Source organism: Trematomus bernacchii, unplaced genomic scaffold (assembly GCF_902827165.1).
Source record: "Trematomus bernacchii unplaced genomic scaffold, fTreBer1.1, whole genome shotgun sequence".
NCBI lineage: Eukaryota > Metazoa > Chordata > Actinopteri > Perciformes > Nototheniidae > Trematomus > Trematomus bernacchii.
The window spans coordinates 7381717-7408218 of NW_022987656.1; the positions used below are offsets into that span (position 1 = coordinate 7381717).

General features: G+C 41.1%; 1 protein-coding gene across 1 annotated transcript in view; it reads left to right on the forward strand.

The window, feature by feature from the left end:
* The first annotated feature begins 1178 nt into the window (after positions 1–1178).
* Positions 1179–26502, forward strand: part of gabra2a (gamma-aminobutyric acid type A receptor subunit alpha2a) — a 36815-nt gene continuing 11491 nt past the window's right edge. The window contains exons 1-7 of the mRNA XM_034135260.1: positions 1179–1330; positions 1557–1633; positions 3980–4089; positions 9846–9913; positions 22446–22666; positions 23835–23917; positions 24718–24861. Coding sequence (XP_033991151.1) covers positions 1566–1633; positions 3980–4089; positions 9846–9913; positions 22446–22666; positions 23835–23917; positions 24718–24861 — 694 coding nt within the window. The 5' untranslated portion in view covers positions 1179–1330; positions 1557–1565. The remainder of the gene's footprint in view (positions 1331–1556; positions 1634–3979; positions 4090–9845; positions 9914–22445; positions 22667–23834; positions 23918–24717; positions 24862–26502) is intronic.

A 26502-nucleotide genomic window follows, 5' to 3' on the forward strand; every position in this document is an offset into this window, starting at 1 on the left:
TGGTAAAGGTAGAGCTAATTTAATAACTTAATATACTGCTGCTTGATACTCAATTTTGATATAGATAAAGTACCTATAACTATAGCTGTCACATAAATGTAGTGGAGTGAAACGTCCACTGTTGGCTTCTGAAATGTAGTGGAGTAAAAGTATGAAGTACAATTTTGTAAATCTACTTCAAAAATACCATCCCACACATTTAATATGAGTGTAACTAATGGAGTTGGCTGTAATTGACCCCTGTTGCACCTTTTACCACACCCAAAGGTAATGGTGGTGTTCTGACCAGCACATGGTCAGAAATGTAACCACTGGACCTCAGCAGAAACTAAGGAATCTATCCACTGTATCATAAGTCTGTACAAACATCCAGGGAGATCTGGCCCAGTACGGTTACTACCTTTATCAGTTTGGTGGGGGCCACTGGAGGACCTAACGTAAACTGGCTCTTGACACAACACTAACACATTTGTTTGGAGATGAATATTTGGGGTGAGATTTAGTTCCAGTTCCAGTGTTTGGCCAGTTTTACCCAAGTGTATCTGGCTGAGTAAATCCGAGCCTGAATTGTAAAGCAAAGCCTTTACTGTCTTTAGAAGCTAAACACAACGGCATGCTCCTAAGGCTGTCACTGAATTTATTTCCAGTGGTAACTGAGTAACAAGCAAATAAAGTAAATGCATTTCCATTAGTGTTTCTCGCTTGAGGTGTTCAAGTATGGCAGGGGATTAGGGCCACATGTAAAAATGTACCAAAAAGTATTATATTTATCTTTTGAGGTTACATTCTGAATTATTTTTGTGACTTTTACCTTTATTTTTTCCCCTCAAAATTCTGAATTCTGAATGTTATCTCAGAAAAGAAAAAGGTACTTTTAGTCAGAACTGAATATTTGCCCTAATTCTCTCCCGAATCAAAGGATCAGTCAGTATCTGGATTTAATTTCATGTTGTGGTCTTACGATCAATAATGTGGCCAAGCTTCTCTCTTTTCTCTTTCTGTTTGAATGAACGGAAATACATTTTCCACATTATACCACCTAACACAACATGCTATTTTTGCACGCTCTTTTTTTTCGCGCGCTTGCCAGTCACCGCGTGCACTAATGAATTCCTCATTAGCAGGAAGTGGACCGCCTCAGTATGTCTCCGTGCGCGCGCGGAGCCACATCAGGACTCTGAGCTCCGGGTTAGTGTCAGTAGCTGTGGGGACTGCTGGAGGAGCTCTTCTTTCTGGGTTACTACTCTCTTTTTCTACCAAAGCCTTCTTCATCTCTACTGTCACTTCTCAGTTTCTCCTGGCAACATAAAGGGCACCTGTCGCGACTCAGGTAGGCAGACCCGCTCGATAATGACATATAATTAGGCGAATTATAAAAAAAACCCTGATTGTTGAGGCAGAGGGAGTTCTGTTCTAAAAGAGCTGAACAGAGTGTGAGTAGCTGAGCCGGTGTAGTGTCTGTTCATGGAGACACATCTCGGTGTGTTCCGTTCAACAGCTGGATGGTGGTTTGTGGAACAGCGCGCGCTCTGAGCGGTTTCCCCTCTTTTCTGCAGGTTTCCGCCATGAGAGGACAATGGAGCCCATATTTCACGTCCGTGCTGGTGTCTTTGACCATTCTGTGGCAGACACGGTAAGTTTTATGTCAGTGAAATTTGTTTTTATGAATTATCAGGAAACTACAAGCGCTCGGCAGACTGGCGCGCGCGCGGGTCTGATGTTTCCAACAATAGGTTTATCGGGATTTTTTGTTAAGTATTAGAAGCGTGCTCAACTGCTACTAATGGACTATTACCGACTTTAATGAACCGCATTGAACATAGGGATTTAGAATAATGAGTATTTGCTGCTCAGAGCGCACAGTTCATCCTTTCATGCAGAAATACCACACCAGACTCCGTTCATAATTCTGTCAATTTAAGAATAATCTGCAAGCTGCTGCAGTTTCTTAGGATGTGTTAAATCGTGCTGGTGAATTCGGCGCATCGATATTAAACCTAACATATTTTTATAGGAATCAATATCAACCTCAAGAGTTTTCACTAATCTTACAAATATCCTAACGCATATTAATACAAGAATTGGAACTCTATCAATCTGTTTAATTTTGATAGTAAAATGTAAACGTATAATGTAAAATGAATATAGGCTACCAGTCTGTAATCAATGGTGAAATAAATACAGTTTGATATTTACAAGTTGATTTGTATATTTTGTATTAACTAATAATGTAAATCTGTGAAGTAACCTTTAACCAAAGCTGTCAGATACATGTAGTGGAGTAAAAGTATAAAGTAACATAAAATAAAGAAAACAATAAAGTACAAGTTCCTCAAAATTGTAATTAAGTACAATACTTGAGTACATGTACTTACTGTCGTAAAATTACATTCCACCACTGCCCCTGCTATTGTGATAATGAACATTTACTTTTTCCAAACAGAAAATGTGCCAATTTTGTCAGAAATGCTCTTTCTCTGATCGTCATTACCTTTATAAAACTGTTGATCAAACAATACTTTACTATGGAAGACTCTTGTTTACTAATGCATATAGTACTAATTATATCTTTATAAAATATGTAAAAAGCTGCAAGTAAACTCCATTTGTCCACACTCATTATGGCAGATAAAAAAGATTAGTCTTATTTTACATATGGAGTCATTCTTCCTTAACTGCAGTGTGCTCATATTGTACATACTGATAAATACAGTACATGCAGCTATAAAGCAACGGAAAATAGTTGTTATAGAGAAGGTAACAATCTTACCAACACTGAATGGGTACAGATTATGACAAAATGAGGAGAAGAAAGCTAAATAATTCCTGTGTAAAAGGGTACGTTTATCGCTGTGTCTTAATCTACGGACTTCTATACACTTTTTTTGTGTGCATTAGTGCCAAATGCAAAGTATTGCAAAATGCACTATAATTATCCGGATGGTGCACGTACATTAAAAAAAGTGAAATGTGTAGAACGCTTCTTACACCCAACAATCACTATTTTGGGAACGTAAAGAAAGTAAACTGACTGGCCATGATTGCAGTTGCTTTGATTTACACAGCATTTTACAAATAGATATACATGTGTTTTTTTCACTATTTGATAACATACCACCATTCTGGTGTGGAAAAATAAGTGTTACACTGTTAAATGTATAGGGTTATTGGGCAGTATGTATTGATCTGCTACCCTGTAAATACCCTGACCGATCGTGGTTATCTAGCAAGTCGCGAGCAAAATTAAAATGCAATTTAATACAACAAACTTGAGTCTAGATCCACATAATAATCTCTTACAATAAAAGAACCTCAGAAGATCAGCTCACTTCAACTGATAGCATTAATGGTTGATCTTCTATACTGTTTATGACCTATGTGTGGCTCTGTCTCACATATGTACCTAGATATATGAGGCACCTGCTAATTAATTATACTTTAAGTCTAAATTCTCCTTAAATTCCCCCTGCACTCCGTATTGTAGCTCAGGGCTTTGTCTGTCCCTTTAAAACTGTGTTAAAAAAACGTTATACGTGTTTGCTATTTGAATTATTATTTCGATTTTAATCCTTCCTATCCTAAATATATCCTTTACTATATCGCTACTATACTGGTCAAATCGCTTGTCTCACATAAAGGGATGCTCTATCCAATAAATGAAGGTAAACAATTTGCAGCATAGCCTAAATCGTCCAAAAGCATCTAGTAACCGCACCCTCGCTGTTTCGTAAACGTGCATGTCTTCTAATGCTGCTGCGATGATGATGATGACGCATCGGGAGATCGGATGGAATAGATTTTCAGATTGGATCAAATTGCTGACAGACTGCAGCAGTGCAGGTTCAAGGATTATATTGTAGGTGGAGATTACAGAATTGTGTTATCTTTCACAGTTCTTAGTCGTACTTAAGTAAAGTTTATTTATGTAGCTTACGTAGATTTCAATAATCATGCAACCGTCTTATTTTGCCTTGTTTAGGTCCGGAGTAGATTCCAATTCAACACGTAACGTCAACATCACAACGTTCACCAAGATCCTGGACAGTCTGCTGGATGGATACGACAACAGACTGAGACCCGGCCTGGGAGGTGAGAGAAGGAGGAGCTTTCACATAGGAGGAGATATTCTGACCTTTAGTATGAGTCAAACTCCTCAAACACTGTATCCTACATGTCCCACAATGCAATTTAATGAGGTACCAACATTGCTACGTAATTACACACATCCTTCAAACTCCATACTTGAAGTTTTTGCGCTTCCGAGTCCAAGCCTGCTGGCCGGCAGTGAATAGATGTCTCCTATTGGGTGTTAGCATACGACGCTGCACTGTTGTATGGATTTTGACGTGCGTCTTTTAGCGCATGTGCTAACCCATGTCCAGTGGGAGGGCTTTTGAGGTTTTCTTTCTGACAGTTGTTTGGGAAAGACCATTGCCCTCTATCAGAGAGCTAGGTACGTTAGCTGTTAGCAGAGGTGGGGGACTCGAGTCACATGACTTGACTCGAGTCAGACTCGAGTCGCATATTTTTGGACTTGAGACTTGCTTGACTTTGACTTGGTATTCATGACTTGAGACTTGACTTGACTTGAGACAGATGACTCGAAAGGACTTTACTTTTTTGTATTGTACGGAGCCTATAAAGGGCTATGAAAAAAATATATATACTGTATCTCGTGCCAAGTAGGAAGTGGAGCGCACAGGAGACAACCGTTTCATTGCAGACTGTAATGTTTATGTTGGGAAATGGCAGTGCATACATTATGTTAGATATATTTCGAACTCGGACTCTCATTCACTTCATGAAATTGCTACAGCACCAGGAGGCAGCGGGACGTGTAACTCCGCCTCTGAGAAGAGCAGCACCAGTGCGCAAAGAGCTGTGCCTTTTAAGCAACGCCTTCACTGTGTTTACCTTCATTAGAACAGCTAAAGAGCGACGGAAGGCTGCTACGTTTGAACCACACACACCTCTACACACACACACACACACACACCTCTACACACATCGAACTGCCCGATTAATTCCCCCTATTACTCGTTTTATGAAGGAGATGTCCGGTCACTAAGGCGCATGATGTGTGTGTGTTTGTGCTCTGCTCAGCTCTGCTCTGTGTGTGTGTTCGGTGTGTTTGTGTTTGTCCGATAACGGCATTTGATTTCAAATGACCATGAACAGTAATTTACACACATCTGGCCAACTCCATATGTATATGTCGATGTTCCCAAATAAAAGAAATTAGTTTAATCTTAATGTTGCACTGTCTGCACACAAACACACACACACATAGCATGCGCCCTGGTACATACACTATTCCGTTGCATTGGCTTTGATACAATATTTCTTTGTGCACAGACCCAGTTAGGAAAACAATGAGACGGTGTCATATGGGAGCACCTTAGACAGACCATGGAGAAATGCTGTGACCCTGCTGAAGGGGAGCCAGGGCAGGAGGATGTAAGATATTTGTGTTGTACTCCTGTTATCACTTTAGAGCCCTTTTAGAACTAGGGTTATCATTTCAGCGCCCCACTCTCCATTGCTGTTTATGTTGAAAATAAAACGAAACTTTTCATAACCACAATATTTGAACTGATTTAAAAGCGGAAACTGGGGTTATTCATCAGAATTTCGTATGACTTGACTTGTGACTTGCTTGACCTGAGCAATGACTTGACTTGACTTGCTTGACTCTCACCACAGTGACTTGGGACTTGCTTGAGACTTGTAGGTTAAGACTTGAGACTTGCTCATGACTTGCACATGTAGGACTTACTCCCACCTCTGGCTGTTAGCATCACAGTCCTGCTAGGTTAAATAACTGAGCTAACAGCTAACATTACCAGTACAGAGAAAGGTTTTATAGATACTAGGGCTGCACGATATTGGAAAAAACTGACATTGCGATTTTTCCCCCCCTGTCACTCACTCAAGTACCCCTGACATGAGAGCCGCGCAAGTTTTCCTTTTGTAGCAAGCAGCAAAATAATTGTAACATGACGTGTTTGAGTTCATTTGCTTACTTAATATCGCAAGTCCTAAATATTTTAAATAAAAAAATAGCACGTCCACGAGATGTGAATATCGCGCATGCGCATATCGCTATTATCGTCACGACACGATATATCGTGCAGCCCTAATAGATACACATTATAATGCTTCAAGCTCCAATCAGTAAAAAAACGTGCGTGTTGGTAAATTGTAACGTTGTCCTGATGTGGTTAAACATAATTCCATTATGTGTTTTTTCTAATGTAGTTTTGGCGAAAAACTTGAGTAAATAAAGTTGTTTGAAGGAGATGTTTTACACAGCATTAAAAAATAGATATTGGAGAGGGAATTATGACATATTTAACTTCCTAACAAACAGTAATAATGGAATGTATAATAAATAGGGCTGTCAAGTTAACGCGTTAATAACGCGTTAACGCCACTAATTATTTTAACGCGATTAACGCATGTGTATTTTTTGTCCTCGGCCGCCGTAGTTTCAGAGCGCATCGAGTTTAAAATACCATCTACAAGCTGATGCTGACAGCCCCGCTCCTGCTGCCCGCTTGTGGCAGACCACACTTCCACGCTCACCGGCAGGCCCGGACTGGCCATCGGGAGGACCGGGAGGGTGTGTGTATGTGTGGCGCGAGCGAAGCACACCTTACGTGTTGTTGTTGTTAGCATCTGGTGCTAGCTAGCTGAGCTAACGGATATAAGGAGCTGTTTCAATGAAAACAGAGGAGCGACATTTCGCCGACAACTGCGCCGAGCACTTGACTTTATGCAGGTAGCCAGACAGTGGGACATTGTACGAAAAGTCAGCACACTCAGCACGGATAGTGCCGCAACACAGCTCATACACACAGGCATATATGCCTTGAGCTGCACATAGCTCCAACGATCCTCCACATTCTCTCTCACACACACACACACACACACACACACACACACACACACACACACACACACACACACACACACACACTGTATTATTGTATGAGAGAGGTTCCAGGTTGAATTGAGGCGAATATTTGTAATGTTCAGGTTGTTGTGTTTAATATTCATGAGAATATTTGTCATTGTTCAAATGATAATAAACAAACATATAAAGCATAGTTGTCCACTCATATGTTGATAAGAGTATTAAAAACTTGAAAAATATCCCTCTAAGGTACATTTAGAACAGATAAAAAATGTGCGATTAATTTGCGATTAATCGCGATTAACTATGGACAATCATGCGATTAATCGCGATTAAATATTTTAATCGACTGACAGCCCTAATAATAAAGTTATTGGGATTTTATGTTTTTCTTTAGTTGTCTATTAAAGTAACACATTTTGTATCGAGAATAGTTTTGTTTCACTGGTATTAGTCTTATTATTATCTACTAAACTTCATGGTGTTTTTTTTGGTATGAATTATAGATTCAGGTGATTCTATCATAAATCAACGGTTAAGTTAGCTAACATGCTAACTTAACCGTTACAGCCACAGCTCATAGAAAACAACTGCTGTGCTGCAAAAACCTAAAAGAAATAGCAAGTAGTAAATGTGGTAGTGGAGGCCTTGTGTCACATTTTGTAAATCAAGTAATACTGTATACTGCTGGTTGGGAAGCTTTTGCGGGCCAGATGTGGCCTTTGTGCCTCCAGTTGACAATCATTGCTGTGCATAGAGCCGAGATGTAGTTCCTCTGGCTGAGACTCCACTTGCTTGTTCTGTCTGAAGCGCAGCAAAGCAAGGTGAGTCTGTGGTTTCTTTGTGAAAAGTGAACGTTTTACATAATCTGCTGTTGCTTCTAAATTGAGTTGGCTACAATCTAGCAAGTATTTCTGCCTGCCTCTGCAATCAATCAGCTGTACTACGGATGTTGTTTCTGTAGTCCTTGGTTAAATCGTAGGAGTTGACTGCAAGAGTAAAATATAGGCGCAGCTGTCTGTCTGAAGGAGAGAGATGTGGTGCAGTCAGGTGTGACAGCAACTGCAATCATAGCGGAGGAGAAACAAGCAGTAAAGTTGTCACGTGGAATAAAATGCACTGTTAAGCTTGTGTATGAAAAACACTGCAGCTTTCCTAGACTAACACAAAGCTGTGGGTGTGTTCATAATAGTCATTTTGCGTTGACTTGGTTCCAAAGTATCAGTTCTCATGACATCCCTACAGATTAAATTACCGATTATTCCGAACCAACAAATGATTTTAAATGGCACAATTGTATGGATAAATGTATCAAAGTATAGCAGTCTTCAGTTATTTGTACGAAGATTAACCATGTCCTACGAGATGATATATTTTTTTACAAAAGTGCTTGTAAAATGTGACATGGCTTTGATTCACAATTAAAAAGTAGCCTACCTCAAGGAAAATACCAATTTATATTGTGTATAGCCACTACAGATATATTATATTTAGTCTAAACAGTAATGTGTTCCACCTTTAGTAAAGAAAAAGCATGATTTTTGCAGATTTCTTTTTACTGAAGGGAGGATTTATTTTTTAAACTGAAAAATCAATAACGCTAACATATACTATTGCTTTTGATTTGTTATAGCTATTTCTTTCTTCCTTTTGAACCAGCTTGATTATTATAATTTTTTCAATTGAGTAATAATATTGCAAGAAGTAACAAGACAGGCGAGAAAACACACAAACAGAAAAAAAAGATTGTACAATCTAAACGTATTTTATATAATACTATTATTTAATATAGTTTTGGTTATGAATTTGTGTCTTTAGAACCAGCCTGATTATTCATCATATGCTATACGTTATCTATGTCAGTACAGTATAGTACTGTTAGGGAAACTCACCTTGGTTCAGGGTGGTGTGTACAGTGGCCTTTATAATAAAAAAGAAAAGAAAATTAAGCTTCTATCATCCTTGTTCGTCCTTGTGGAGTATTGTAAATGTACCTACCATTCACTGTTTTCTCTCTATCAGTCATACAAAACGTGCTTCTATTTTAATCAGTGTGTATGGGTAAAAAATAAATCACATGTTGGTGTTAGAGTGTAGAATGTATCCCGCATAGAGCTTTTGCCTTTAGTATCTGCATGTGTTTGATATATGTGGCAATCTCCATGCAGTGGTATGGGCTGTGTTCAATCTACAGCTCAGATGACATTAAGAGTCATGCAACTGAAATGAAATGAAATATGTTTTTTCTCGTGGAGTTCCTTTTTTCTTTGTGCGATGTAATGTAAATGATGTCAGTGCCACCAACAACACCCAAGGCAGTGCAAGACCATGCCTGCATACTGTATACATCTAGAATCACTCAAAGCTGAATCTATGTTTGGTGGCTTCACATTCTGTCCAAACAAGATGAAATATGGCTCTGCATTTATATCTGAGTGATAGTGGGTAAAAGGTCAGAGACATGATCAAATAGAGGGATCACACGGTTAACCTCTTTCTGTCTGCATGTTCTCACAACACTGATGTATGATTCATGGATGAACATAAGTGCACGTTTTCTATGCAATGAGTCTTTCAAGTTGTGTTCCTGTTTCCTTCTGTCACCATAGTTTAAAAAAGTGTTCAGGATTGTCAATAGACTGTATTTGACGGTAGGGTCTGTTGTACGCAACAATGGGAATAAGTCATAGTACTGGACACTACCACAGGTATGAAGAAGGAATCAAACATGCTTTTTTGGGCAAAGAAAATATTATTTTGTATACATGCAAATTTAAACAGTGTTTTAGATATAAAAGTCGGAATTAACCCATATTAATAAAGATGCATAAGAAAAACTCAGTCTACTTATTTGTCCTATCTCATTAAGGTTGTGCATTTCAAATATAATATGCTTTTCTACATTTAATTTGGCTGTTTGTCTTTGCAGACAGAGTAACGGAAGTGAAGACTGACATCTATGTAACCAGTTTTGGTCCAGTTTCTGACACCGATATGGTAAGTCTCACATCTATCCTCTGAATGCATTTTTATCAGAATCCAAGACAACATATACAAAAGCTTTGTCCCAATTAAGCAGCCAGAGCCTTCAAAGTCTAGTTTTGTAGACCAATTACTTCACAGCTTCCACGAACGAGGCTGTCCCATTTCTACAAATGCGGAACAATTGAAACAAGGCATTTTAACTACCCTCATTTACTGTTGCCACCCAACTAATGTTACAACGCTTTTGGCTAAAAGAACAGACTAATCATTTTTTATTTACCTGGCCATGGTCTTTACTTAGCCTGCAATGTCAATCGCAAACAGTAAAGCATCTTCAATAAATGGTTAAAGAAAGAAACAAAAATGAAAGTTTGAGACTCAACTTTTGCTTAGTTAGCTTGTTAGTAGCACTGTTCTGTAGCAGTGTTCCATAGCACTGTTCCGTAGCACTGTTCCGAAGCAAAGTTCTGTAGTGCTGTTTCTGACGCCTGGAAACCTGGAAAGTAGAGCCACGGAACACTGCAACGGAACAGCACTACGGAACAGCAATAGTGAACAGCGCAACGGAACAGCACTACGGAACAGCAATAGTGAACAGCGCTACGGAACAGCACTACGGAACAGCAATAGTGAACAGCGCAACGGAACAGCACTACGGAACAGCAATAGTGAACAGCGCAACGGAACAGCACTATGGAACAGCAATAGTGAACAGCGCAACGGAACAGCACTATGGAACAGCAATAGTGAACAGCGCAACGGAACAGCACTACGGAACAGCAATAGTGAACAGCGCAACGGAACAGCACTATGGAACAGCAATAGTGAACAGCGCAACGGAACAGCACTACGGAACAGCAATAGTGAACAGCACTACGGAACAGCAATAGTGAACAGCACTACGGAACAGCAATAGTGAACAGCGCAACGGAACAGCACTACGGAACAGCAATAGTGAACAGCGCAACGGAACAGCACTACGGAACAGCAATAGTGAACAGCGCAACGGAACAGCACTATGGAACAGCAATAGTGAACAGCGCAACGGAACAGCACTATGGAACAGCAATAGTGAACAGCGCAACGGAACAGCAATAGTGAACAGCACTATGGAACAGCAATAGTGAACAGCGCAACGGAACAGCACTACGGAACAGCAATAGTGAACAGCGCAACGGAACAGCACTATGGAACAGCAATAGTGAACAGTGCAACGGAACAGCACTATGGAACAGCAATAGTGAACAGCGCAACGGAACAGCAATAGTGAACAGCACTATGGAACAGCAATAGTGAACAGCGCAACGGAACAGCACTATGGAACAGCAATAGTGAACAGCGCAACGGAACAGCAATAGTGAACAGCACTATGGAACAGCAATAGTGAACAGCGCAACGGAACAGCACTACGGAACAGCAATAGTGAACAGCGCAACGGAACAGCACTATGGAACAGCAATAGTGAACAGCGCAACGGAACAGCACTATGGAACAGCAATAGTGAACAGCGCAACGGAACAGCAATAGTGAACAGCACTATGGAACAGCAATAGTGAACAGCGCAACGGAACAGCACTATGGAACAGCAATAGTGAACAGCGCAACGGAACAGCACTACGGAACAGCAATAGTGAACGGCGCTACGGAACAGCACTACGGAACAGCAATAGTGAACAGCGCAACGGAACAGCACTACGGAACAGCAATAGTGAACAGCGCAACGGAACAGCACTATGGAACAGCAATAGTGAACAGCGCAACGGAACAGCACTACGGAACAGCAATAGTGAACAGCACTACGGAACAGCAATAGTGAACAGCGCAACGGAACAGCACTACGGAACAGCAATAGTGAACAGCGCAACGGAACAGCACTATGGAACAGCAATAGTGAACAGCGCAACGGAACAGCACTATGGAACAGCAATAGTGAACAGCGCAACGGAACAGCACTATGGAACAGCAATAGTGAACAGCGCAACGGAACAGCAATAGTGAACAGCACTATGGAACAGCAATAGTGAACAGCGCAACGGAACAGCACTACGGAACAGCAATAGTGAACAGCGCAACGGAACAGCACTATGGAACAGCAATAGTGAACAGCGCAACGGAACAGCACTATGGAACAGCAATAGTGAACAGCGCAACGGAACAGCACTATGGAACAGCAATAGTGAACAGCGCAACGGAACAGCAATAGTGAACAGCACTATGGAACAGCAATAGTGAACAGCGCAACGGAACAGCACTATGGAACAGCAATAGTGAACAGCGCTACGGAACAGTGCTATGGAAGAGCGCCACAGAACAGGGCTAGGGAGCAGCGCTATGGAACAGCTCTACGGAACAGAGCGAATGAACAGTGCTAGGAAACAATACTATAGAACAGAGATATGGAACAGCGCCATGGAAGAGTGCTAGGGAACAGGGCTACCGAACAGTGCTACGGTCAGTGCAGTCAGTAACAATGTGTTACATAAACAGGAAATCCTCCGTAGATTAGACCGTACCAATTGTGAGACCGCTTGTTTCTGCTTACTTGACCACGGTGTCTGGGTCCTCTGAAGACTGTGGTCGCTGGGATACAGCTAATGGAAATGGCTTCAGCTCCTTGAAAGCCTTGACCCCAACACTCCAAGCTGTCAAAATAAATGTCCATTCAAAACACAGCACTTTTGAATCAAAATTGCTTTGTATGAAACATGGAACTTGACACACTAGCTAAATGTAATTTGTGGCAGGCTGAGGCTCTGACAACTAAAAACAATAATTTAGAAATGCCTCTGACAAAGTAAATTCATCAGGAAGAACAAGCTTGTTTCAAAAGACAATTAAATTCCTAGAAATAGGGAAGACATTTTTAGAAATATTATTTTAGAAATGATTCATATAAATAGCATACAAGCCACTGTGCTAAATTGGGTGTTGAACTGATAGAGAATAGCTCCAGTTAACCAAGTGTAAGTGAGACATATTGCAACATTTAAAAGGGGTCATGTGATTTATACTTTCTATTCTGATACATGTACTCTTTGTTGGGTTTGACCAGACTGACATGATCCTTTAAGAAATCTCAGGGTTGCCTCGCTGGGCCAGTTAAGACAAAATCACAAAGATCCAGCAGATAATATCTTGCAGACAGAGGCCTGTCAGCTCTGCTTGCCCTGTTGCCATTGGAAACCCAGGCACTCCAACCGTGAGAGTGATGACATGGCAAGGGTCAGCCTGTGTTATTAAAAATTAGATCTGATCATCCACTGCCATGCCGCTCTGATATAGGGCAGTGTGATGTATTTACATATTAATGATCATTATCATATATTGGCCGTCCGTAATAAATCCTAAAATGATTCTAGTGCAGCATTTTAATAGGATGGCACATAGTTTAGTCCTGCCTGCTGTATTAAGATTGTAATGATGTTCAAAATTCAAAATTAATCTCATTAAACCACAACATGGTTAAACGCCATCTACTGTTTTGTGGATTGGAATAGATTGACCGAGGTGGCACCGCTAATGTTTTTGTGGAAGATCCGTAGCTGTTTCTTGTCAATCAAAGACTTTTACAGCTTTTATCAGCTAAAGTCAGCCTGGTACCATAACCAAAACAGCTGAAAGCCAAAGTTTGGCCCAGAAAATCGGCCATTTATTGGATTTGTTGCTTCTCAAATTGAATTTTTTTTTATGGAAACTACATGTCCATTCACATCAGCAAGAGGAGGGGATGTTGAGATAACTATATGTGGTTCCCTGTAACTAAAGGTATTAAATAAATGTGTGGAGTAAAAGTACACACCATTTACCTCTGAATTGTAGTGGAGTAGAAGTACAATGTAGCAAAACTTGAAATACTTAAGTAAAGTACAAGATTGTAAGTACAGTACTTGAGTAAATCTACTTAGTTAGTTACTGCAGGTATGTTATGTGTGCTAGCACTCTAGATGAAATTTAAAAAATGTAATTCGGTTTCCAATTTCTTTAGTTTTTCCCTTAAAAAGTAACAAAAGAACCGATACAAATACTGTTAAAGTACTAGATCGACAAGCAGTATCGGTAAGAGTAGTACCGTTACAATCTTAACGATACCCATAGGAGTTGCTGATGTAGCAGGTAGAATAGTTCAGGAGTTCATTGTATAGTCACTCAATGGAAAGACAAGTATCCCTCTCCGAACAATAGCAAACCAATTCCAACTCCTTGGGGTAATAGCCGATAGGAATATCAAATCAAATCAAATCAGGTTTTATTTATATAGCACATTTAAAAGCGATTTTTGGTCGAGCCAAAGTGCTGTACATGTAATAAAACACATTACTACAATCACAATAAACGACAATAAATTACAACAGATATATCTTAAAAACAAAATAAAAATAAAACACACGGAAAAGTCAGGAGTCGTGCTCCGCTCTAACTAGAATACCTACACTTGACACTTATTAAGACATCTTGGTTCTCCTTGGACTAAACATGTTATGTACCCACAAGGTTCCTAAGCAGTTTAATGGTCCTGATGATGCACCCAAGCTGGATCTTGAATGGGTCAGCACGTGGAAAAACTTGCATACTTGAGAATGGCTGACCCAGTCATTCTACTCCTTGGGACAGCCGTATCAAGGAGAACTTCAGGCAACTCTGTGCAATCTGCACACAAATGTCTTTAGTTTTATGTAACACTTGTGCTTTTAATGGCTAGCCCACCAACCCATTGTACTTGATTAGTAAGGAGCGGGACATTTTTGACACATCCCTAAGCGGTGAACCAATCACAGCAGAGCTGGCCAGGTAACCAATCAGAGAAGACTGGGCTCTGGTTTCAGACAGAGGGTGAAAAGAGGTTGAGAAAAATAAAGAGCTTTTTGAACATTAAAGCATGGAGACATGTCACAGTAGAGACACTACATACACTATGAACCTGAAAATGAGCAGAATATGCAAACAGCAAACTACATTTTAGATAGCCTGTGTGTCTCATTACAGGATATAGCTTTACAGTCACCATGTACTGTATATGTTCCTTCCTCTGACAGAGTACATAGAGAAATAGACAGGATGGTAGAATCAATGGTGTTACCTGTGGAGCTGTGAACATAAAGGAGTTACTGCTCTGCTTCCTGCTGCTTTTGTACTGTTTTCATACGTTGTTGTGTGAAGTGCATTGATTCCACAAAGGAAATGAGGGTCAACCTAGGGGCTCCGGGACTGATGATTGGATGATAAGTCAGCTGTGGCCTTAGTTAAAGGTCAATTTTAGATCCATTTTTTTTAACAGAACAGAGAATGGGGATTTTGTCCACCATCTTTTACACCGTAGTGATGCTATAAATGGATTGTCTCACTGCCAGAATGGACAGAGGTTGGAGAATGTACAAATGTAATTTTTTTCCTGATAGTTGGGATTTTCTCATGTCTTTAATACAGACTTCTAGTGTGTTGACAAGGAAACAAACTGCTCCAACTCTCAAGCACACACACTCACACACTCACACACACGCACAATGCCTTAAAAGCTTTTCTCAGTTTTCCAGCACAATCCCAGCCATCAACCCCTTCCCCACCCCCACCTGCCTCTTCTCAAATATTTAAGTGGCACAGAAGCGAGGGGGGCAGATGGATGGAAGTGGTCGTGATCGAGACAGCACCTTCAAAAGAAAGAAAAAAGAGAGATGGTCTCATGTTTAATTCATAACATGTCTCCATCAAACTTGCAGAGGATAATTTCACCCCACCACTGTGTCTATCTTCCCTCTGCCTTTGATAGCTGGGCTCTGATACACACTCATATCCCCTCCGTGGTAACACACAGCGCACACACACTCTCACACGCACCTTTTCCCTTTCCCTGATAGATTGGACAGCCCCCTGCTGTGCCCTCCGCGTCGTTGTTTGTGAGGTTTCTCATTGCTGATTATAATTTCCTGTCTGTCCGTCGCACTCAAATACTGTGAAAGCAGAAATACAGCGACACTCTTCAGAAACATAACACACCTGCTTATTTCTGTATAACGTTTTCCCCATTGTGATTGGCAGATGTCGACATTCCACAGTGGGTTTCCAAAATGTAAAGCCCATAATTCGACATATTTATGTATCTGTGCAAGTCATTGAAACTTTCTAAAGCACATTGCTGAAGAAATGTCACAATTAAAGCCTTGTGTCAACAAATAAAGGGATTAGGTCCACATCCATTCAAATAGGGTTCTGCAGCCTGGATCTTTTAGAAAAATATTACCACTTATTTTCTGATACTGTCTGGTGTCTTCTGCATGACTTTACGAAGAAGTTTTGGGTTTTTTTCTGTCCAGAGACTGTAGATTGGATTTGTCAATTTAAGCGTCCAGATAGGATTAATGTGATACATCCTCGTATATTTAGGTATTTTGAATTGTCAATTCAATCCTTAGGCAGAGTGTAATAAAAAGTTTAGTATTAGACATTATTTCCTAGTTTATAGAGGCCCTATTATGCTTTTTGGTTTCCCTTTCCTGTAGTCTGTTATATCGGTTTTTGTACACTGGTACTAATAAGTAATAATTCACACACAGCTAGAGGTTGCATGTCTGCTATACATAAACATAATTTAAATGTTCATTAGAACAAGCAACACCATTTTTTCTCTGTAGGAAAGACTCTCATGAGTCTGTGACTCTGTGATTATTGGTCTGCCCAGATTAACCCTGGTTCTACAAAAAGACATACAAAACCTGTTTTTAACAGTTTAAAAATCCACATGTATTATGTATATTAGCTCATAATATAATTGTAATTATGAATGAATATTTTACTGAACCATGTCATTTCTTTCTGTGCAGTCAGTAGGTAGTGATTCTGTCTAACCGGCTAACTCATTGGGTGTGACGGTATTTCAACATATAATGTGAAGTAATGTGAGAGACAGAGTGAGGATGTTTCCACACTGTTAGAAGCTTTCAGAGTATTGATTTAAATCATGGCTGACACTTTGCCTCGGGTACTCAGGAAGCAGCTGGCTCTCACACACAGGTCAGGTAGTTTGGCCGCGACACACAGGGACAACAGGACAAAACACAATGTACCCCAAACATGTATGATTTCTCAGATTTGAATCTCACAAAGGAATTCATAGACATGGGATTACTTATTGGAACTGAGATGATCCTGCAACATTTTAGATAACAGTTCATTTACATGGAGGTATATACCCATACAGAAAGTTTTGGGACAATTTTTTTCACTGGAAACTGGTTAAAGAATGAACTTTGAACAGCAAGGAAGGACAGTGTTTCTGAAATAATATGTTCTGTTGCACATGTGCAAGTCTTAACGGAGAGGAAGTAAGAAAGGGAGGCAAGGAGAGAGATCAGAGTGAAAATTAAGAGGGCCAATCTAAAAAGAGCTGAAAGGCAAGAAGCAAACTCCTTTTTACCATTTGAAAGTTTCAGAACTGTGAAAAACAATGAATCAAAGTGAAGAACTCTGCAAAGAAAACAGAAATTAGTGCAAGCAAGATTCACCTGCATGATGCCCATGAAGGCACTCATTTGGATGAAATGTTAGTCTTCAAAGTGATCAAGATACTTTTAATGCTTTAATAGATCCACATTGACTCATTGAAATGTTTTTTTAAATATCCTTTTCTATCCACAATCCTTCAATGATGACAATTTGCTCCGAAGTCAATGTCCATAGACCCCATGTTAAAATGCCAAACTTTGAAGCAGAAATATACATGTTTACTGACTGTTACAAATACCGTTTTGGTGGCGTAGCTAATTTTAACAACAAAACAGAGAGTGATGACTTACCTATTAAGGCTTAAAGAGATGCATAAGTTATGGTGTGGCCACCTACAGTAAGTAACAGGTGTGTTCAGTCAGAGCCTTCCACATGGCGTGACAGAGACCATGTCAATATTTCATGCATTCTATGGTCAATTCTGAATGATGTGAACATCACAAACTCGCCTCCATTGTTGTGGAGTAAATGCATACATATCATATTTCAACAAGAGTAAAAATACAACACAAAGTCATCCGCATGACTTAAAAAGCATAGGGAGCGATTTAGTGGGCAAATATGTTCCTTAAAATGTCCTAAAAAAACAAGACTTAAGTCTATAGATTGGTCCAGAAATGAGTCTTGAAACCCAGAAATTAGTTAGTATTTCAGAACTTCTGGTTTCCTTGTCTGAAAGTCAATGTTTGGCTAAATGAGACTACTAAACATCATCACAACAAACATTAGCCACCTTTAGCTTAGCCTAGCCGCGACGCCCAGCTATGCGACTTGATGTACTTCATTTAAAGTTTTTCACTCAGGTTCGGGTGTGGTCAGAGGACAGCACAGCTGCACTCAGAGACTGCTTTGACACTACAGACTGGGACATGTTCAAGCAGGCAGCCACATACAACCATCACACCAACATACAAGAATACACAGAGACAGTCACGGGCTACATCACCAAATGCATTGACGATGTGACACAAAACAGAGCCATCCCCATCCGGGCTAACCAGAAGCCATGGCTGACAGGGGAGGTCCACACGCTGCTGAAGGCCCGCAACATCGCCTTCAGAGCTGGAGATCCAGCTGGGCTGAAAGCAGCCAGGGCTGACCTGTCCCGTGGCATCAGGAAAGCAAAACAAGAATACACCCGAGAAATTACAGGACATTTCAAGGATAGCGGGGACTCACGGAGCCTGTGGCAGGGCATAAGGACCCTAACGGACTACAAACTACCGCCACAGACCTGTGACAGTAATACCTCCCTGCTGAACAACCTCAACGGCTTCTTTGCACGCTTTGAAGCACAGAACAACACACCTGCGCAGAAAACCACCCCCCCCCCCCACAGACGATCAGGCTTTGCGTCTTTCACCAGCCAGTGTGAGGAGCACACTGCTGAGGATTACCCCCCGCAAGGCTGCAGGACCTGACAACATTCCTGGTCGTGTGCTGAAGGACTGCGCGGAAGAGCTCACAGATGTCCTCACAGACATTTTTAACATCTCCCTGAGCCAGGCTGTTGTTCCCTCGTGCTTCAAGGAAACCACCATCATTCCAGTGCCAAAGAAGTCATCTCCATCCGGCTTCAACGACTACCACCCCGTCACACTAACTTCCACCATCATGAAGTGCTTCGAAAGGCTGGTCATGAAGCAGATCAAATCCACCCTCCCCCCATCACTGCACCCGTTTCAGTTTGCCTACCGAGCTAAACGGTCCACAGAGGATGCAATCTCCTCCGCTCTCCACCCAGCCCTCACACACCTGGACACTAAGACTAAGGACCCATATGTCAGAATGCTATTCATATACTTCAGCTCAGCATTCAACACCATCATCCCCCAGCAGCTTGTACAAAAACGTACAGACCTGGGCCTCAGCCCCTCTCTCTGCAACTGGTTGCTGGACTTCCTCACAGAGAGACCACAAGCTGTACGGGTCAACAATAACACCTCAGACACCCTCATACTGAGCACGGGGGCCCCCAAGGATGTGTGCTCAGCCCCCTTCTCTTCACTCTGCTGACCCACGACTGCAAACCCATCTTCAGCACCAACCACATCGTGAAGTTTGCAGACGACACTACTGTGGTGGGTCAGCAACAACGATGAGACTAACTACAGGAAGGAAGTGAACCAGCTGGCCCTGTGGTGCCAAAACAACAAGCTTTTCCTCAACCTGGAGAAAACAAAGGAGAGAGTTGTTGACTTCAGGAGAACCCACCGTCGACCCCCTCTCCCCCTGACCATCAACGGCGCTGCTGTGACGCAGGTGACCAGCACCAAATTCCTTGGGGTGACCATCACTGATCAGGGATGCAAACTTGTCACCTTTTGGCAAAATTTGCCGTTTTGAATCCAAAATAGGTCGTTTGTGTGATTCATGTAGATCTGCAATAAAAATATTTTTGGGGTATGGGGGGGGTCTGGGACCCAGAGTAATCTGCGGCCGCGAGCTGTTATGTGCCATCATGACACACATGGTGTTCTTTTTTTATATATTATAATGAAGCGCGAGCTGTGTGCTCGAGTCTTCCTGCCTGTCGGCTCTGCTCATGGATGTATAATAAGGCTCTGCTGCTCCGGGATGAGGGTCTAGCTTCAGCAGCTACATTACCTACGGGTGCGTTCGTTAATATTAACTGTGTGGTCCGGAGTCACTGTGGCACAGACTGGACCGCTGGTGAACAGCTGTTAGAACGGGCCGTTCAGGTGTTCAGAGCAGAGCTCCCTGTCGGAGCGGCAGAGCGTGATGTGCACTGAAACGTTTTTCTGTCGCAGTATTATTTAAGGAATCGTTGAGCTAGCTAACTAGCATACATTGTCACTATCTGCTAACGTTAGCTTTAGCCTTCGTTTTCAAATAGTTTTTTTCATAGGCTATAAACGGAGGTGGTATAAGTATAGATCTTGTACTTGAGTAAAAGTAGAAGCACTCAGATCTTGTACTAGAGTAAAAGTAGAAGTACTCAGATCTTGTACTAGAGTAAAAGTAGAAGTAGGCCTACTCAGATCTTGTACTTGAGTAAAAGTAGAAGTACTCAGGTCTTGTACTTGAGTAAAAGTAGAAGTACCAGAGTGTAGGGATACTCTGTTACAGTAAAAGTCCTGCATTCAAAATGTTCCTCAAGTAAAAGTAGAAAAGTATTCTCATCAAAATGTACTTAAAGTAGCGACAGTAAAAGTAGTCATTGTGCAGATTGGTCCATTTCAGAATAATATATATGATATGTTTTATAATGACTGATCATTAAAGTGTTCTCAAAGCTGGTAAAGGTGCAGCTAGTTTGAATGACTTTGTATACTGCAGGGTAGCTTGTGAATTTACTCCAGGTGGAACTAAAGTCTGATTTAACACTTGATTATATTTCACATCATTCATCCAGATCTGTAAAGTAACTAAAGGTATTCAATAAAGGTAGTGGAGTAAAAGTACACCATTTACCTCTGAACTGTAGAGGAGAAGAAGAACAAAGTAGCAAAATATTGAAATACTTAAATAAAGTACAAGTATCTCAAAATTGTACCCAAGTATAGTACTTGTTGAGTTTATGAACTTAGTTACTTTACACCACTGGCTATAAAGATAGAAAGAGTAAGCCTTGCACAGAGGCATGAAAATACATTTTCACAATGCTCAACAGTGCTGCCAAAATTATAAACTGACTGCTACACAATTCAAATAAATGCTTTTATACATTTCTATTAGATGTGACTCTTTGGCGTTTCTGTTATTATTAACTGCTTTAGTTGTTCTGACTGCTAAAATCCTGTTATTCCTCATTTTAAAGCCGATATTCTGTGGGGTCGGGGGCTCGGATCCTTGTCACCTTTTTCATACCTGATGAGTTTGCATCCCTGACTGATGACCTCACCTGGAAAAACAACACCACCGCACTAGCGAGGAAAGCCCAGCAGCGCCTGTACTTCATCCGGAAGCTCAAGCGAGCCGGAGCATCACCCCCCCATCATGCTGTCCTTCTACCGAGGCGCCACCGAGAGCATCCTCAGCAGCTGTATCATGCTGTGGTTCGGAAGCTGCACCGCCGCCGACCGCAAGAGCCTGCAGCGGATAGTGAACTCTGCCCAGAGGATCATCGGTGCCTCACTCCCCTCACTACAGGACATATACAACACCCGCCTCACCCGCAAAGCACTCAGCATTGTGGGTGACTCCACCCACCCCTCCAACAGCCTCTTCAGCCTCCTGCCTTCAGGAAGAAGGTTCCTCAGCCTCAGCTCGCGCACCTCCAGGCTGGGCAACAGCTTCCTCCACCAGCCGGTCAGGATGCTGAACTCTCTCCCCTCCCTCCCCCTTTCTCTGACATCTCTCCCCTGAACTCTCCACCCTGCCTCCGACCTTTCTCCCCTGCCCCAAATGGTCCTGGACTCTAACCCAACCCCCCCCCCCCACACACACACACACACACACACACGCACACGCACATGCACACACACACACACACACACACACACACACACACACACACACACACACACACGCACACACACACACACACACACACACACACACCCAACTTCCCTCTTCCAGCACCAGTCACTTTTCTGCCCATCTCCGCTGCTACTGCACTGAAACTGTACTTTGAACACTTAAATATATTATTAACATTTTAAACTGTATACCCCGGTTATCTAGGCCCTTTGTTTTGTTTAATGTATACCATGTTTATCTAGGCCCTTTTTGTTTTTTGTTTGATGTATATATGTCACACTGTAGGACTGCGGGAAACGATATTTCGAGATTTCTGGATGAACAACATGTAGAATTCTTGACAATAAAGCTGACTTTGACTTTGCCTTTGACTCATTACAGATAACTCCATAGTAACATACAGGAATGCAGACCAATACTAGTGACCAGTTGCACCTCTGAGTTTTGGTTAGTATTGGTTCCAGTGCCAGAGTCATGGCGCTACACCTGTGGCCCAGTGGCATCTCTTGCTAACTGCTTGAAGCTAACCAAACAGGACATCATTGATGAGCTACAGCTGTGCTGCCTCATCTCACCCTGCTCTGTCTCTCTTTCTCTCCCTCAGGAGTACACCATTGATGTTTTCTTCCGCCAGAGTTGGAAGGATGAGCGATTAAAGTTCCACGGACCGATGAACATTCTGCCTCTAAACAACCTGATGGCCAGTAAGATCTGGACGCCTGACACGTTCTTCCACAACGGCAAGAAATCTGTCGCCCACAACATGACCATGCCCAACAAGCTGCTGAGGATCATGGAGGACGGAACCTTGCTCTACACTATGAGGTAGGCGGCTCTAACAATCCAGTGATAATATAGTAATGGCTAAATAGAACACAAAGATTAAGTCGTTCAACATCCGATAACGCAATCCAGACAAGCAAAGATACATTTTCTATGGGTATAAGCATTTGTTTGCTGCCTGAATCTGCTTTATGGTTTTCACTTTCTTTGCTTCATTTGTTCTGTTTTTAATTCAGCAGGTGAACCTATATGTTCATAAAATAGTGTGTGAGCTTAACTGTGTGTGTTAAACTAAAACAGCATTTCCTGTCAGCTCAGATTTTATTATTATTTTATTATTTATTTATTTTTAATTGATTTAGTATCTGCTCATGTGTTTCATTTCACAGCATTTGACATTAAGGTAACCCAAAAGTAACAAAAACATATTTTTACAGGTAACTATTAATTATAATGGAAAAAAATGTAAACTAACCCTCTCAGTTAATGTGAACTATGAAAAACATAAATCATGAACAGTGTTGGACCAATGTATGTTTTCTTTCCTGATGAAACATTTTATATTAAGTCATTAAATGTCCTCCTAGTAATAGACCCAATTTCATGGCAATCGATCCAATAGCTGTAGTGATTTGTTTGTCTTCCAGTGACCGACATCGCCATAGATAAAGTGACTCTATGGATAGCAGTAGCAGTTGGTTTTAGCAATATACACATGCGGACACTTTGTTCTGTGCCTTATAAACCAGAGTGCATCATCTACACTCTATTTAATAAATCACAACTATGATATAGCTAATAAAACTGTTGAGATACTATTATTCTACTCTGGATTTTAGATTACATTTGACTCCCTGATGGGACTTTATGGTCATAGTGTTCAGGCCACAGCAACAACACAATAACTCATACTTACAGTTGACAAAAAGGATTGGGTAATAAAGGGGACTTCAAAACAAAGCAGAGGTGTCTTTACCAGCACCTTCAAATAGAATACAAAACAAAATCCATAGTGCGCAGCAAGCTTGCTACCTCACATTTTATGGGAAGAATTTGTCAAGACCTCTGAGCTGTATCTTTTGACACCCTATACTTTTGTTAGGAAGAGAATCAAGTGTTGTAGGGAAGACATCGTCTCTTTATGCCTCTGTGCAGCAATAAACCAAGCAGATCAAAACTGTTATTTCTGTATCCATATTTGTGTGTTTAGGTTAACGGTTCAAGCTGAGTGCCCCATGCACCTTGAGGACTTCCCAATGGACTCCCACTCCTGTCCTCTGAAGTTTGGCAGCTGTAAGTGTGTGCACATCATCCACACTGTGCATCCTTAACCTTTGCATCATTTAAAAGGAGCAGTATGCAGGGTATGGCCAGATATTGTTCATAATACATCCACAGTCTATGCAGTTTTGGATGTTTATTGCAGATGCCCAGAATCCACACCATCTCCTTATCCTCATTGCAACAAAAAACATGTCCCCAATCGAGAGGCAGTGGTAACTCATTCACACTGTGTTCAAACATCAAGATTTGACACCAAGAAGCATAACGCTTCATTTACTGCCTTTGTCTTTATAGCAGTAATGATTACATTTTCTACGCTACAATACAGTGGAAATCCAAGCATTTCAATGTTTGCTTCAAAATCATAAGCGTCCCAAAGCCATTCTAGAAATCTACAATAAACATCACATTTTTAATATCACACTTTGGTTTAAACCAGGGGTGTCAAACTCAAGGCCCGGGGGCCAAATCCAGCCCGTGACTTCATTTTATGTGGCCCCACAAGAGCTTGCAAAGAATATAATATGTTTATTATACGGTTACATGCCGCTTTACAGAAGCACGTTGCCCATAAACTACATGTCCCATAATGCATCTCAAATTTGACTTTTGTTTCTCAGAATTTGACTTTTTTTTATAGTCTTATATATAAAACTGTCCCTTGAGTGCAACCATGATGCTAATGTGGCCCGAGATAAAATTGAGTTTGACACCCCTGGTTTAAAATGAGCTGATCAGATTTTGGCCACTTTATGATGTCATAACGGTTTTTTGGCTTGTGTTCAATGTCTCCTTGCTCTGTGCATTAGATGCCTACACTAAGACAGAGGTGACTTACATCTGGACTCATAATGCCACCCACTCAGTGGACGTGGCGGCTGAAAGATCCAGACTCAACCAGTACGACTTGGTGGGCCAGACGGCGGGCAATCAGACCATTAAATCCAGCACTGGTGAGCAGCATGCACTAACTTCAGTCCGACAAACAGAAGTACCATACCAGTGCCTGGACACATTACAAGGTCTGCCCAAATATCTAATTTGCCGATATCCATGTGGTCGTCTAAGTGGCTGCTTCAGACTGTACATGCATACCTTCGGCGGCGATATCACATTTCCCAACACCTATAGACAGTCTAATGCGGACCCAATACTCTGCTGTCTACTTCTTTGGCTGCTTTTGAATATAATTGTACTTTATTGTTAAAAATGTTTCCGAAATTGTGATTAATAAAATACATCTTATTTTATCTTAAATTAAATTAATCCACCTCACATTGCCAAACACGCTATAGTGTACTAGTGACTGTTGACAAAAACTCACCTTTTTAGATTAGCTTTTAATGTGTGATTAATGTTGTGTCCTAGTGTTAAATGTTGTTGTGTGACCTCTTTTTGTTTTTTGTAATCTTTGTAAAGCACCTTAGAGCACTTGTAAAAGCGCTTGGTAAGTACAATGTATTATCATTTTAATATGAGTGATGGAGCTTAGGCCGGAAACACTGCCCTAGAGCCATCTCCAGGTGCTCTCACTGATGTTCAGGTGTAGATGCATACATGCCGAACTAGAACTGGCAAAAGCTATCGAGGGAACTTGATACATTGAAGATCAAATAGGAACACGAATGCTATCAGGAATAGAGCATAGGGAACACAACATTTTATTAAAGCTAGGGGAAGAAAAAACAGCATCAAGAGCGACAAGCAGACAATGGAGTAAAGGTAGTACTCTGTCTCAGTTGAGAATATCTTTCTCTAATGTATGTGTTTTATGGCATTAAGTACTCTCACTTCACTACTCTTTGAAGTTGTTGTTATCCTCAGCCTGGAGGAAGTAGAGGAGTGTAAAGGGAATACAGAGCAGCAGCAGCTCACAGCTCACAGCATCACAGGGGCAGAAAACAGTGACTTAAACACACAGAGAGATACATTTAAGAAAACACAGTGAGTGATCAAAGCCCACTTTAAAACACACACACACACACACACACACAATTAGGGGTTTTCTCAGATGTATATTAAAATACAGTACCTAATTGTAACAATACTCCAAATCCAAATTTGAACTGAAAGTACAAAAGTATTCATAACAAATACATCAAAAGCATCAAAATATACTAAAAGTAAAAGTACTACATGTAGTGGAGTTAAAAGTACAACACTGACTTCTAAAATGAAGATGTAAAAAGTAGCATAAAATTAAAAAACTTCAAGATTATACTTTTTTTAAATATTTAATGTACTTTCTTATATTCCTACACTGCACACAACACATTTGCATACTTCTGTACAAACATTAGCTGTTTTGAGCCGTGTGCTATTTGAGACAGCGATACACCGTCAAGATTCATGAATTTCTAGTATTCACAATGTACCAGAGGTGTGGACTCGAGTCACATGACTTGGACTCGAGTCAGACTCGAGTTACCAATTTGATGACTTTGGACTCGACTTGACAAAATCACAAAAGACTTGCGACTCGACTTGGACTTGAACACCAATGACTCGGGACTTGACTTGGACTTGAGCCCTCTGACTTGAGGTGACTTGATAATTTAATTCAGGGGTCTCCAACACGCCGATCGCGAGCTGCC